General features: G+C 45.1%; 1 protein-coding gene across 3 annotated transcripts in view; it reads left to right on the top strand.

Moving 5' to 3' along the window:
* Positions 1 to 3,174: 3,174 nt before the first annotated feature.
* FLVCR2 (FLVCR choline and putative heme transporter 2) overlaps positions 3,175 to 14,124 on the top strand; it is a 34,264-nt gene continuing 23,314 nt past the window's right edge. The window contains exon 1 of one of the 3 annotated variants that reach the window (XM_063160264.1): positions 3,175 to 3,687. In XM_063160264.1, coding sequence (XP_063016334.1) covers positions 3,175 to 3,687 — 513 coding nt within the window. The remainder of the gene's footprint in view (positions 3,688 to 14,124) is intronic. The other 2 variants (XM_063160266.1, XM_063160265.1) reach the window with 2 other exon arrangements.

Here is a 14,124-nt window from a genome sequence, read left to right as displayed (position 1 = left end):
TAGTGCATTCCAATCTTCACAGATACTTTTGGCTCTAGGATCCTATAAGCTTTTTAGCACTTCTGTTAATCTCCATGTAAAGGAGATTTCCCTCTAGCTTTAAAATCCACTTTAAGGGGTTGTCCTGAAATATAAATAATTTTTCATGGCTAAGAAATTTTTATATAAATATGCTGTGATGAGGGAAATCCAAAAGCAGCTGCTCTGTTGCTTCAAGAAGGGAAAGAGGCATGTGAGTAGAAACAGATGCAGCAATAGAGGAGGAAATGCAAAGCACAGGGGTTTTATTTTAGTATTTTATAATTAGAAATTGGCAAATTACATAAAGGGGTGATTGAGTACTTCACAGAGTTAGTAACAAAACAGCCCTGAAATCCAAGGACAGGAGTTCAAGGAAGTGTGGGCCTATAGTATGAAAAGCCCTTTTCTGACTTGGCTTTGAGGAGCCAGTGTTGCTTCTCTGCCTGCTCAGTTCACTTGACAGGCTGCAGTCACCAGTGGCTGGGCACTGCTGTCATGCATCTCATTTCAGCAGAAGTCCTCATGTTATTTTCAGCAGAATCTGTGTTTTAGTCATTCTTGACTTCCCATTTGACTTTTCTGACAGGACTAAGACATGGGAGCAAATGGCTCCTTGCTTGGCAGGCTCTGACTTCCTACAGATCTTATGTTGATGCTGAGTAAACCCAAGGATTTTTGAGAGAGATTTAGAAGCTCAAGGTGGGACAAAAACAAAACTCAGGATGACAGACTGTTTTTGACCCCAGTGTGGAGTACAGCTGGCAGGAGGCCAAGGACCCAATGTGTGTCTCAGTCATCTCCCATATATCTGATAATTTGTCTATTGTGTGTGTGTTCTTTTTTAAGTACTACATTAAGAAATTTAACTGTTCTCTGTGTCTCTCTGGTGTGTGACAGTATCTCCTTAATTCCTAATTTGTTTTCTTTATACTTTTACTGCTTATTCTTTTTCTAAAACCATTCAGTCACTGATATCTTCCTCTTTGCTGCCCAGAGACCTTATGACACCAGTCTGCCATACAGTACCTAATTCCATTATCCTGCATTTATCTGAGTTTACAAATTAAAGATGCCATGGACTGTGATAATACTTTCAGTCACAGACAGCTAAAGCTACAGTCCCAAAGTCATTCTAGCCTTAATACAACATGTAGGTGACATATTTAAGTTAGGCTTGACTAACTCAGTAATGTCTTAACCATCTGCAAATTTTATTCCTTGCAGTGCTAAAGGGATAATAAATGATGGTCCTCTGAACAAACCCGGATTGCCATCCTAAAAGTTGCCTGTACATTTATTTTCTTGACTTTGTTTTTCAACTGCTCTTTGATCAATGATAGTGATTACCTCTGTGCAATTTTGATTTCTGTATAATATTGTGGAGAATTTTATAAAGACATTTTCAAGTCTTATCAGCCCAGAAGTTAATCTTCTGTACTATCTCACTGTTTTATTGTTAGAGTTCTCAGACTAAGCAATTGTTGAACCATAATAGTCTTATTCCTGCTCCATTTCACCTCTGCCCTACCTGCACGGCTGTCACTCATTGCATTCCTAATAACATTTAGATTATGAATTTGTTATACCAAATTCCTCTGTTTGTTCTGTTGTTTCAGTGCAGAGCTTCGAGTTAACTTTGGTTGCCTAATTTAGAAACAAATGGGATTGAAAACCTCTTTTCTGGCTTTTGCTTCTGAATTTGCCTCCCATATTTATTATGTAAAAGGGCTACATTATGACGATGCTGTACTGTTGTGAGAAGCACCCCAGCTGAGGTCCATTGGCAAAGCTGTGGGCTGTGGAGGGAGAGAGCAGGATGGTTTGCAGCTCTGCCCTATGGAATTTTGAGCAGAGTACATATGGAAGACTGCACTGGCTCTGCTCATCTCCAGCTCTGCTTCTGGCCACCTCTGGGAGTAGGAAACCCAAGCAGGTGAGAAGAAACAAGCTCTGTGAGGATACACAGCAAGAACAACTTAAACTGACATTTGTGCTCCTTGCAATCATTTTTGCAAAGCTTTTTGGTTTTGGGGTTTTGTTTGTTTGTTTTCTTTCATGGTAAATAAGAACATAAAGGCATCAAAGCTGTCTGTCTTTGCCCCTGACAGTAGGTAGATAACTCAGAGGACAGCAGCAACAACCTCTGACAGTGCTCCACCAAGTGTGTAAAAAGGCTATGTTATGATGCAGCTATCAAGTAAACAGAAGGCAGAAAAACTTCACTTTTTCATATTCTGTATTCCTTTGTTTCAGGAGTACAACATCCAAAAGACACTGCTCCCGTTTTTCCAAATGAATTTTGACTTGTGTATTAAATGCTGAAAGAAGGCTGAACACCAGCAAATCTTCGTCCTTGTGCTGAGGAATGTTTACGCAATTTAGGTAACATGATGCTAATTAAATGAATTGTAGATCATAAATGATCTCCAGGCAGGCATCTCCCAGTGGTGTGTTGCTCAAGTAATGGGAAAACAAGCGCTGACTCATTAACTGCAAATTCCTCATGAGAATGGAAACAAACACCACTTTTGGCTCTTTTACTTCAGTGACGCCGAGATGTTTTAATTTTCACTTCACTGGATATTTTCACTCTCAAGTGTGCCATGTTGTGAGAAAAACCATGAGAGGCCAACCCAAACGAAACCCAAACCGGTTCCTCCTCCAGGACTCCACCTTGGCACCTCTGGCGGCGTCGGGCACTGCCCACCGGCTCACAGCCTCCCCCAGATCACAGCCCTGCTCAGCCCACGTCCCGTTCATCTCTGGCGGCCGAAGCCTCCCCTGTCCCGGCCCTCGGAACGCCGGGGGAGGCCTCTCGGCGGGGCCGGGCAGGGGCGGGGAGCGGCCGTGGGGAGGGGTGGCGGCCCCTCTGCTGCGGGGCGGGCAGGGCAGCGGCCGGACCCGGGCAGGGCTGCGGCCCCGTCAGTGCCCCGGCGCTGTGGGTCGCGCCATGCCCCCCAGCGGCCCGAGCCCTCCCCGGCCTGGCGGCGGGGCGGGGCGGAGGGCGGGGAGGGTCGGGCCGGGGGCACCTCCCCGCGTGGCGGCCGCCAGTGAGCGCGGCGGGGGCGGCCGGCTGGGGTGTTTTGGACAGGTGGGGAGCTGAGCCTGGCCGAGCCGAGCCTGCCCGGGCCGGGCGCGGCCCACAGTGCCGGCATGGTGTTGCAGGAGCCCGCCGGGGCGCCGAGTCCGTTGACTGCGGCGGGAGGAGTGAGTGATGCCGCCGCCGAGGTGCAGCTGTCCCGACTTCGTTGGGCCGTGCTGCTGCTCTTCAGCAGCTACTCCTTGTGCAACGCCTTCCAGTGGATCCAGTACGGCAGCATCAACAACGTCTTCACGCGCTTCTACGGCGTGAGCCCCTTCGCCATCGACTGGCTTTCCATGAGCTACATGCTCATCTACATCCCCCTGCTCTTCCCCGTCGCCTGGCTGCTGGACAAGAAGGGCCTGCGCCTCATCGCCCTGGCCGGCTCGGCCCTCAATGCCGTGGGTGCCTGGGTGAAGCTGGGCAGCCTGAAGCCGCGCCTCTTCCCCGTCACTGTCCTGGGACAGGTCATCTGTGGCCTGGCCCAGGTCTTCATCCTGGGCATGCCCTCACGCATCGCCTCGGTCTGGTTTGGCTCCCAGGAGGTCTCCACCGCCTGCTCCATTGCGGTCTTTGGGAACCAGGTAATGGGCAGCTGCACCCCGGCTGGCTGCGCTTGTGGGGCGGGCTGTCAGCTGCCTGGCCGGACTCTGGAAGTGCTGAGGGAGCAAACCAGGGAGGGGTGAGGGATGCACAGGGCTCCATCTACAAAGTTCAGGGCAGCATGGGGGTTAGGTATGATTCTGGCTCTGAGAGGGCTTTGGCTGAGACTCTTCTCCAGTGCCCTTCACTTCCAGTATGTGCCAATCCCCAAGTCCAGGGCTCTGATTCGGTAGCCTGGGGGGGAAGGCACAGTGCTGAGAAACTGCTTTAGGCAGAGTGTCTTTCAAACCTGCAGTTGCATCTGGACTTGATACTGCCATGTCCTCTTTCTGCTGACAACTAGATGGGACAAAGGAGATTAGCTTTCTGCTGAAAGCATTGTCATTGGGCTCTGGAGGAAAAGGACTTTAGCACTTTCATACCTCTTAAAAGTAGGTACGGTGTTTACACAAGCAGTTGCTCTGAGAAAAAGAAAAGTTCCATCAGGCCAGTGTGAGGTCAGCTCCTTGAGCACTCTTTTACCAATACAGGTGTCTGAGGCCAGTGACCCACACTTGCTCAAGCTGTGAGTCTCTTTTCTTGTATCCAGAGAAGATAATTTTTTACACAGCTTTGAAAGGATCAGGGAAAATATCTTCTTGACCCTTGCACCGGAACACCTGCTCATTCAGCTGAATGAAGTAAATAAGCTAATACTGATGCAATGAGGCATAAGTGAGCCTAGCTATGCAGCCCTGACCCAAAGAAGAGGAAAGTGGAACGTGGCATTGGCTGCTGGGCCTGTGCTCCTTACTTTGAGATGCAGTGTACTCCTCTGCATGTGACACTGTGCTGCACCCTGGACCATTCAGCCTGTGAGTGACTGCCATTCTGATTTGAGTGGTTTTCAGTTCAGGTAGCTTCTAGTGCAGACTGATTCTTCCTGTGCTTCTGTATTTACTTAGGTACTGCTGCGGTAAAAAGAGGTGAATGCTTGGAGAGGGTATTCGAGGAACAGAAGTTTGCAGAACAGCACTAGGGAATTAAGGGGACTGCTTTACATCTTCAGGAGAGAGAAAACATACTTCTCTTTACTTGAGTGCACCTAAGCTATCCTTTTTGCTCTAATCATCCCTTATAGTGGGCTGTTTTTTTACGTGTTTTTAAATGAATCTTTAGAGTGGAAGACATCTAACTTGGCATGAGCAAATAAGTAACTGAGCATTTTGCTGTCAGACTTAAAAAATTATTCAGGTGGAGTTACACAACAGTGTGCATTAGAAATCCAAACAATGAGGCTGTCTGCCTGTGTGGAGTCATGAGCATCCCAAAAGGAGTGGCTTAGTGTAACGGTTGTGAAAAGCAAACTTTAGCTGCCCTTTTGGTGCTCCACACTGCTCTGGTGGTTGCACTGACACGACAATGAGACCTCAGTTCAGTACATAGACTTTGCTTTGTAAGCCCAGACTTTCCTTTTAGACAATCAGAGAAGTCAGAAATAGTAGTGACTAAAGACAGAGTATACTCCATAGGGAAGACCTATTTATTCCCATAGTCAGGCATAATCCCAGTGAATGAAAACTAGCTATTTTGTTTATTGGTGAGGTTGGGCAGGGAGAAGAAATAGAGGCATACATTTTTTTCCTGACTGTAGTTAAAGACTGCATTAGAGAGTGTTAGCAAAGGGTATAGTGCAGTGGTTTTGTAATTGCAGTATGGTAAATTATTCCCTATGCTCGTTTCTCTACAACTGCATGGTCTTCCTTTCCTTGCCATGTCACTTAGTTTAATTATTATTATTATTGAATACCAAGCAGTGTAGTCCCTCTCCATTAAGAATTGCAAGCAACTGCATGAGGAAGTAGGGAAGTGTCACTGCTTCTTTATTTGGTATACCTGCCCTCTTTCTGCTCTTGCTCTCTTGGCACCAGGCTGCACTTCAGCAGTGCTGTCCTGAGGGAAGCCCTGTCGGGTCTGCCAGGGCCATGTTTGCTCAGGACACCGCCTCTACTTGCTGACTGATGGTAACCTTCAAGCTCAAAGTTAGCCCTGAAGAGTAAATGATTGAATCAGTCAGACCAGGTGTTAAATGCCCTTTAAAAAAAACAATCCCTAGTAAGGTATTAGAATCACCTCACTTGTTTCTGGCCATATGTTGGCTGTGGTATCTGAAGTGCAAAAACAGATTAGATTGAGCACTCTTGAATCAGTGCTGAGAGCTTCTAGAAGAGTGTGAGCACCTGTGAATGTGATCATATTCTCTTGTTTACCCCCTGCTGGTTTTCATGACATTTTGCTTTTCCACATTTTAACAGGAAGACACATAGGTGTTTTTCCATTCTTTTTCCTTGTCGTGGAAACTCATATGTGGGTAGGTATAGAATAAAGTTTGCCTATAAGATGCCTTGGCATTAATATATTAATGTTATTGGAATACTACTGGCTTCTCATTGCTTAAAAGACTAGGAAAAATCTATATGGGGACTCTTCCTCATGCTGAAGATCTGGGGTAAAGAAGCAGAAGTGTTATGGAGAGTTCACTAATGTTCTTCAGACATAATTTAATACTGGCAGGGATTTGTCTGACATTCTTATGAAATGCAGCTGTCAGTAGTAGTGTCCTGCTACATCAGCAGTGCTCCCTGTGGAGCACCTCGGTGCTGGATATCTGTGTGAAGTCCCACACACGAGGTGGGTAGGAGAGAGCAGTCTGAGTAAGGCCATGCTGTTTCCATTGAGTTGTATTGATTCATCATCTGTGTCCCTGTTTGGGACTGTGGTTCACACCTGGCAGGCAGCAGCAAACAGGCTTCTGACCTTCTGTGCTGATGGCAGACTGTCCGTCCCTCTCGCTGGGGACAGGACTGCTGTGGGAAGGAGCCTGAGACAGTGGCATTGGCAGGAGTGTGTGCTTGCTGGAGCAGCAGGTCTTGCCCCTCCATTGAGCACAGGTGCTCTTCTGGAATGTGGGGATGAGGAGGCAGATTGTCCTTTGGCATGACAGAACTAACATGCTGGGGGGATGTTTAGGTAGCGAGGTAAGTTTTTGTGGCATTTTGAAATTGATAAGCGGGAGTCTGATGGCCAGTTACCAGCTCTATCCTTCAGCTGCCATGGTGCATGCTGAACTGCTGTGCCTGGGTTTTGTGCATATCTCACTCTTACTAGTTTATTTGGTGTGAGATATACATAAAAACCAAGCACAGCAGTTTGTCACTTGATGGGCAGGGGGCATGGACAGCATTCAGAGAAGTATATAACTGTGTTGCACACAGACAAAGAACATTTGTGCGTTTGATTTGTATTGCTTTGCCACCAGTATTAGGTTTTTTGTTGGTTGAGAGAGTCCTTGTTCCTGTTTCTTGCTGTTTTGACAAAGAAACAAGCCACTGATAGGCTTGGGAGTAAGGATGGGGGCCTGGTAAATTATCTTTTTGCAGTAATTTTGCCTTTTTTTCTATTTTTTTTTAAGCATGGCTTGAAAAAAAGTGATGAGATTTGGGAGGAAAGAAAACTTCAGCCTTATATTAAGCTCTGCTTCAGAGAAAAAATCATGCAGCACCTTACTGATCTTAGGATCTGTCTGTGTTCTGATATAGTTGCAATGTGACTTTAGATATTTAGGGCTTTCATAACAGAAACAGCCTGAGGCAGAGGTTTTAGGTGGTATATGCAGCCTCTGGGAGTGCCAGTCTTGAAGTGTTTAGATGATGGCTTTTGAAATGGACAAACCTGGTGATAAGCTGTGAATTAAATTCATGGAAATGTTCTCTCTGTCACTCCTGGAGGGTCCTTTCATCTGTTTTGAATTGGGGGAAAGAGTCTGCCTGGGGTAGTGGCTGAGGTGGGTTTTGCCATGTAGTTGTGTCTGCAACATCTGAATAGCCATTGCTTATGAGCTGGTGATCCTACAGTGCTGTTTGTGCTGCTCATGTGCCATTGTTTGATGCCTCACTGATAACTTTGTTCTGTACCTTTTGCCCTTCAGGGAAGGCAGCATCTTAAAGTCTAAGAAGCATTTTGGAAAGGTATCATGTCCTGTGGAGTCCCTGTCTTCCAGTCTTAGAGTGGACTTCTAGATCTTCTTTGGCTGCTCTGTCTCTGCTAGAGGATTCCCATCCCTTCAAATGATTCCTTGTTAGAAATATGGACAGGATCTACCTCACAGCTCTCTAGCTTGGCCCTGATTCTCTCAGTTTTAGCTATCAGAATAGAGAGGATTTTAGTGGCAGTAGCTAATGTTGGCATAGTTGCTTGTAGTGATAGTAGTTAATGGTTGACATTCTCCAGCCCTGTCTCCTTTCCCTCCCTGACAAAAAAAGAGCAGGGTGGATCAGAGCACTTGGATCTCAAGGAGTGCTCCATGGCTAACTCTCCAAGATCCTGGATGTGGCTCAGTGTGGGAGGGTGTGCTGACCAAATAGCAATGTGGCTTTTGCAGGAATGCCTCCGTTTCTATAAATGGACATGAGAGCCTGTCTTTTTCTACCCATTTCATCTGGTGCTCCCTTCCCAGACAGGACAGCTGCCTTTGGTGTATTTCTCTTTCTCTCAAAAGAACTTGTCTTTTGGGTTAAGTTCTGCCTGGGAGTTTAAATGAATGTCTGCAGTGTTTCTGGGAGGCCCAGCAAGCACCCTCAGCACTTGCCCTGCAGGATATCCAGGATTGCTGTGCTAGGTGACTGGAGTAGGTCCCTGACCAAAGCATATTCTCACTGAGGATTCCAGTAGCAGCTGAGGTAGCTGAAACCCTTCTGTTTTGTTCTCCCTCCTGTCCACTGCTGTTGTTTTGCTGTGTTGCATATCTTTCCCAACAGACTGGGGGAAGGTGCATTCAAGACTGCCAGGCCCTGAATGACTTGCACAGGGGAATTCTGACCGGTCTTCGCTGTACAGCATTGCACCATATGGAGCATTATGGGATGATGCCACAGAAGCAGAAGTGTGATGTAGAAGGGAGTTTGCTGTGCTTGCACATGAGCTTTGGTTGTGCAAGTGTGGTTTGGAGAAGCAAAGTGTCTCTCACATTAGGGGGAAAGTAAATCGAGCTTAAGCCCTGTCTTTTCTCATCATGAGGCTCTATTACAGTTTTTCCTTCCACAACTTGTGTGCTTCTTTACTTTTTCTTAAAACACTGCAAGAAAGTTATGCAAACTGTGCAGAAATGTGCACTGGCTTCCTGACTATCTGGATTTCAATAGGCTTTTCTAACTTTGCTGTCAGTGGTATGGAAGAAGCATATTCTGAGCACCAATTCATACAGTAAGTTTACGGTATAGGAACTGGCAGCTTCTGCTTAAACAGCACCTCAATTGGGCATCTTCATTTTTCCTGTAGCCTTTTATATGGCTGGGACCTGTGCTGATAGCAAAGTATTGGGAAGCCAATGTGCAGTTGGAAGGCACAGGGTGTGAGAAGCTGTCTGCTCTCTGCAGGTCACAATACATGAATTATAAGGTCAGAAGGTTCAGCTGCCCCGGTGAAATGTCATGGTTACAGTTTGAGGGGCACCTGTAGTTAGAAAAGGAGGGAGGGCCTAGGACAGAGCTTTGACACACAGACAAGAGTATAAGAGGATCCTGTGCTGCCCAGAGCTCTGGAATAAGCATCTCAAAGGAGTTTGACAGGGTGAATCCAGATGGAATCTGGGGTGTATCCTACTCACTCTCTAAAGTCTTGGCTTGGGAACTTGCTAAGACCATACTGAAATCATGGTTTCTGAAAAGCCTGTTGTATTGGTGTTTATCAAAGCATACGTCTTTTGATTGCTACACTTTCTGTCCACTTGGCCAAACCAGCTGGCTGCTGGTTTCAGGGTTTCCTGGGACTTCTGTTTATGCTGAGCCTCCTAAAAATTAGCATCACTTTTCTCTTCCTCCCTTCGCAATTTGAATATTTGGTAACAGACCATTTGGTATGTTTGTATGCCAGTAGTGTGGATTTTCTGTTGAGTTGTTCTTTTGAATTTGTAATTGAATACCAGCTGGTCCTGATGCCTCATAGAAGAAATTAGTTTAAAAAATTGAGTAATATCTTCCACTCATAAGGCATCATGTCATGAATGATGGTCCAAGACCTCTTTCTTGAATGTTCTCCTTCCACACTGATCATCTTTTGACCCTTCTGTCAGGATTCCTGATTTTGTTGTGTTTGAAGAGTTTTGACTTTGTAAAGCTGTTCTGGTGCTTCTTTTGGCCTAATTATGGTTTTGCTTTAGCTTGGCCCAGCTTGCTGTCGTTTTTCTTTGCTTGAAGCAATAATTTTCAGTTTTAGAGCTGGTGGTTTATGTTCTTGTTGGTGGTTTATTTTTTTGTGGTTCTTTGGGGGGGGAGGTTTGTTTGTTGGGTTTTTGTCTTTATTTTTTACTTAATTGTGGTTCCTTTATTCTAAAATATTTTGCTAATATTCTCTAGGCTTACAGTGAGCCTCTGACTTAGTGTTTTTCCACAATCCTAGTGACACTTAAAAGCATTTAATTTCTTAACATTTTCTTCTTCATTTCCATTTAACACCCCTTTTTTCCTTTTAGGCAGCTTCCTCTTTTGAGTTATATATTGCTGTAGTGTTTTGGAGGGTGTTTCCTTTTTTTTTGGTCACTGTTGCAAGGCAACTGAATTTTAGTCCAGTACAGAACCATTCTGTAATACTGATCATAGTCACACTGCTGTTCTGGGTTGAAATCACAAATTGTGCTGCCTCTTATAAGTTTTCCTCAGAAGAGGGTATTTATGGAATCCAAAAATGCAGTCTCTGCATCATCCCTGTCATGATGCTTATTTAGCTTGCAAGGGCATTGTCAAAATTTCTAACTGTTGTGTATTTTTGCTTTTGCAGCATCTCTCTGTCTTTTAACATTTTAATTGACCTTCTGTATTTGGTGGTCCCCTCTGTCAACATTTATACCTACTTATAGGTAGGTATAATGGTATATATGGAATTTTACAGGGCTTCTGTGTTCCTGCTGCTGACTCGTGGTTTTCTTTGAGGTGGAGGTCCACTCCTGCACTCCTCCATTGATCACTCATTTACAGTTTTTATGCTGATACACCACTGGTTATCTTCCTTCAGGAGACTCTTGGCAGCTAACCTTAGACATGTCATTTTCTGTTTCAAGACTTGGGGCACATTTATACCACCTTCTTAGCTACTTGCTCTTGGTTTTGTTGCCTGTTCTTGAGCACACTTAAATATTGAATATAATGTTGTTGTGATCCTTCACAAAATTCAGGTAGGAAATACATTCCTTCTATCCTTTACTAGTCTCTAAAGAGTAAGTCATCTGAACAGTGCTCTCTGTTGTAGTTGTTGACTTTCCAGGTAGTATGTTTAAAAATTACCCCAAAGACTTATTTTAATAAAGTGCCAGCAGCCTGATCTCCTGGAGAGATCCTCAGAGATCAGGACAGTGCTGGGTGTTTTGGGTGAGAGGATTCTGAGTGATGAACCAAATTTTGAGAACAAGCTTATCTGTATAGATATTGGAGACCTATCTGCCTGTATAGAGGTTGGAGATGCAAGTTTAGTAAGAGGGTCCATTATGATCCCTTATGACTGATGGTGTCTGTGAGCAGGGTAGCATGGACTTTTACAGAACTAACCTTATTTTTGCCTTGCTTTATTTTCCCTGATGTGCAAGGTGTGTAGAAGGGAGACGTGATTTTTCCCTTTCTAAGGTATCTTCTACATTTTCTGGTTAATTGGTTACGGTGTTTCTGTGGGCTGATGGTAATGTGCACACTGACCTGCTGAAAACCAGGCTAAAAATCTCCTTGTGAAAGGTAAAGTATATGCAGTGTAATAGTCATCATGTTGTTGAGAGCTTGTCTTCTTTGCTAAAAATGGTATGAATAATCCAGGGTCAGTGAGTGTTCAGGAAATCTTCAGTTTTAGTCAAGTCAAAGGGCCTTATCTTCTCTGATCAAGAGAATGAGTTGCTCTGAAATATAAAATGTAGCTCCTATTGCTATGATTTTTGTTCATTCTGCTACTTGATTCTTATGAAAGGTATAATGAAGTTTTAATGGATAAAAGTTGCTTCTTTTTGGGGAAGGAGAAGAGAAAGCACAAAACATCTGTTTGTGGTTAGAAAAGTTGTTCAGGAAAGTCCTTCTGAAAAGGCCAACAAGCAGTTCAAGAAAGCTGGGTGAGTCTGTGGCCCATTGGGTAAGTGATGACTGTAGGACCTCCCAGGAAAGGATTTCTAAACAATTTGCAACACAGACTCTCAATATCTTCTCTGCTATTTATATCAGATTGAATCTCAACTGTGGTCCTGGAGAAAAACTTGTGTCAGAGGTCAGAATAAAGTGTGGGTCTCTCCTCCCTCCCCTGTTGGTTTGCTGCAGTTCAGCAGCTCATGTGATTGCATGTGATTGCAGAGAGAAGGAAGCCAAGAAGTACCTAGCACAGGAATCCAGCTTAGTTCTTCCAGGAATGAAACAGTGGTAAGACAAAAGGTCAGTTTCCAGTAAGGTGTTTGTAAACCTTACTTGGGAAAGGGTGAGGGGCACATGGAAAACCTGATCTATGAGACTCAATAGGACTCTTCCCTCAAATGGAAAGGAGCATTGTTGAGAGTCTCTTCCTCAAAGGTTAAATCTTCAGAAATGTTCTGGAGATAGGAGTGAAGCCCAAGCTGGCTGTGTCCTGGGCTGACCAGGCACACCAGAGGCACAGGCCTGCACTTGGCCACAAGGAGGGCAAAATAAATGTGCTGCAGAGGCAAGCAGGCTTCTGCCCTCTACCAGCCATCTCTGAGAGCTTCTGTGCTTGATGCCATTACCTTTTCTGATGCAGCTGCAGGCTTGGGAAGGGAAGGCGAGGGGAGGCATGCAGTTTGATGGAGATTAGAGCTTGAAGCCTCGAAACCATGATAGTTGTGCTCACTGTAGTCACTGGGCAGTGCAGAGGAGGAGAGTCAGCCTGAGTCGCTGTGATGAGAGGCTGGGCATAGGGCATATCTGAGCAAAACTGAGCTCTGGCAAGTTTAGTCATGTGTCAGAGTCTGGCTGTGCCATGTGGGATTTAGGAAGGCTTATCCTTCCTAATGATCTTTTAAGTTTCCTCCTAAACTCAGTCCTTGAATTGCTATCTGGGATGGCACAGCTTGGGTTTGTCTTCAGTCTGTGTAACCAAACCTCAAATGTTCTTATTCTTGACAGTGCCTTAAGCTGGTGGGGCACATCTGAAATCTCTCAGTGGCTCTTCTCACTAGCTCCCTGTAATGTCTGAGAGAATGAATGTAGTGTAGATATCTGTTGCTCATTCTGACCCAGGATATTCCAGGTCCCAGGGTACTGTGAGGGTACTGTGTGACACAGGAGAAGTTTGGCCAGACGTGGTTGAAAGTCACTTTTTTGTAAGCTAAATGTGGTGCCTGAGGGCAGCAGATTGCTTAGGATTCAAACAGAGCTTTCTTCCTTTCTGAAAGGTACACCAGCTGGATGGAGGAGTAGGGATTTTGTGGAGAGTTTTCTGGGGCTGGGGGGCACAAGCTGATTTTTAGCTGATAAATGCGATATGGCAACTGAAATATATTTGTTCTGAGATCTTTGTCTTGACCAGTAAGTCACGTCTTCCAGAATGAGTCTGTCAGCGTCCCAGAAACATTGAGATATGTGTGCAAGGAGGTTTTGCTAGAAGTCAACCTGGGAAAGTTGTCCAAGCTCATGCCTGGGTTACAGGGCTCTTGGGTCTTCTGCTCTGTGCTGACATGCTTCAGTGAGGTTTATGGGCTGCCCAGAATTTGCCTTCCTTAGTCCTTGCTTTCTGTACACTTCAGAGCAGTTTTTCCAGGGACAGTTGCCAAGCTCCATTACTAAAACAATCTCGACATTGTCAACACTTCCTTTGCTTTCACCCTGATGCTCTTCTAGGTTCTCCTGATGGTTATAGGATGAGCTTTGTCCTGGGAGGATGCTCATTTGAAACTGTATCAAAGTTGGCTGAAACAGATTAATATCTCAGTTATGTAGAGTGGTCAGGTGCCTTGGCCCTTGCAGTTATGTTGTTGGAAAACTCATTAACCCAGCAAATATTTTGGTTGGTTTTGATGGTCTTGATTTCTTCTATTTTTAATGACCAAAACTGGATTACCAGGTGATCAGGCCAGCTCTAGAGCAGGGGCAAGGTAAGGAATGGGATGTGTATGTGAACAGGAGCATATATTTGTGGGGGAGGTCAGGGCAGGCAAGACCTCCACTTTGATGAAGCCAGGTATTCATTCTTCTCAATTGTGTTGTAATACCTTGCTTTGAATATCCTGACAGTTGTAATTGCAGTGAGGAAACCTCTCTTATGGCCTAATTGAAATGGGTATCTGACTTTTAATTGTTGGATGGTAAAGAAGAATTTCATCTTGGTTGTGAAATTGGATTAGGCTCAGTTGAGCCTGCACTGAGCTGTAGGGTAGTGGCCCTGTTGCGGTTTCATGTCATGCC

This window comes from Melospiza melodia, chromosome 6, assembly GCF_035770615.1.
Source record: "Melospiza melodia melodia isolate bMelMel2 chromosome 6, bMelMel2.pri, whole genome shotgun sequence".
Lineage (NCBI taxonomy): Eukaryota > Metazoa > Chordata > Aves > Passeriformes > Passerellidae > Melospiza > Melospiza melodia.
The sequence above is the reverse complement of the archived record's forward strand: the minus strand, read 5'-3'. Positions and strand labels throughout refer to the sequence as shown.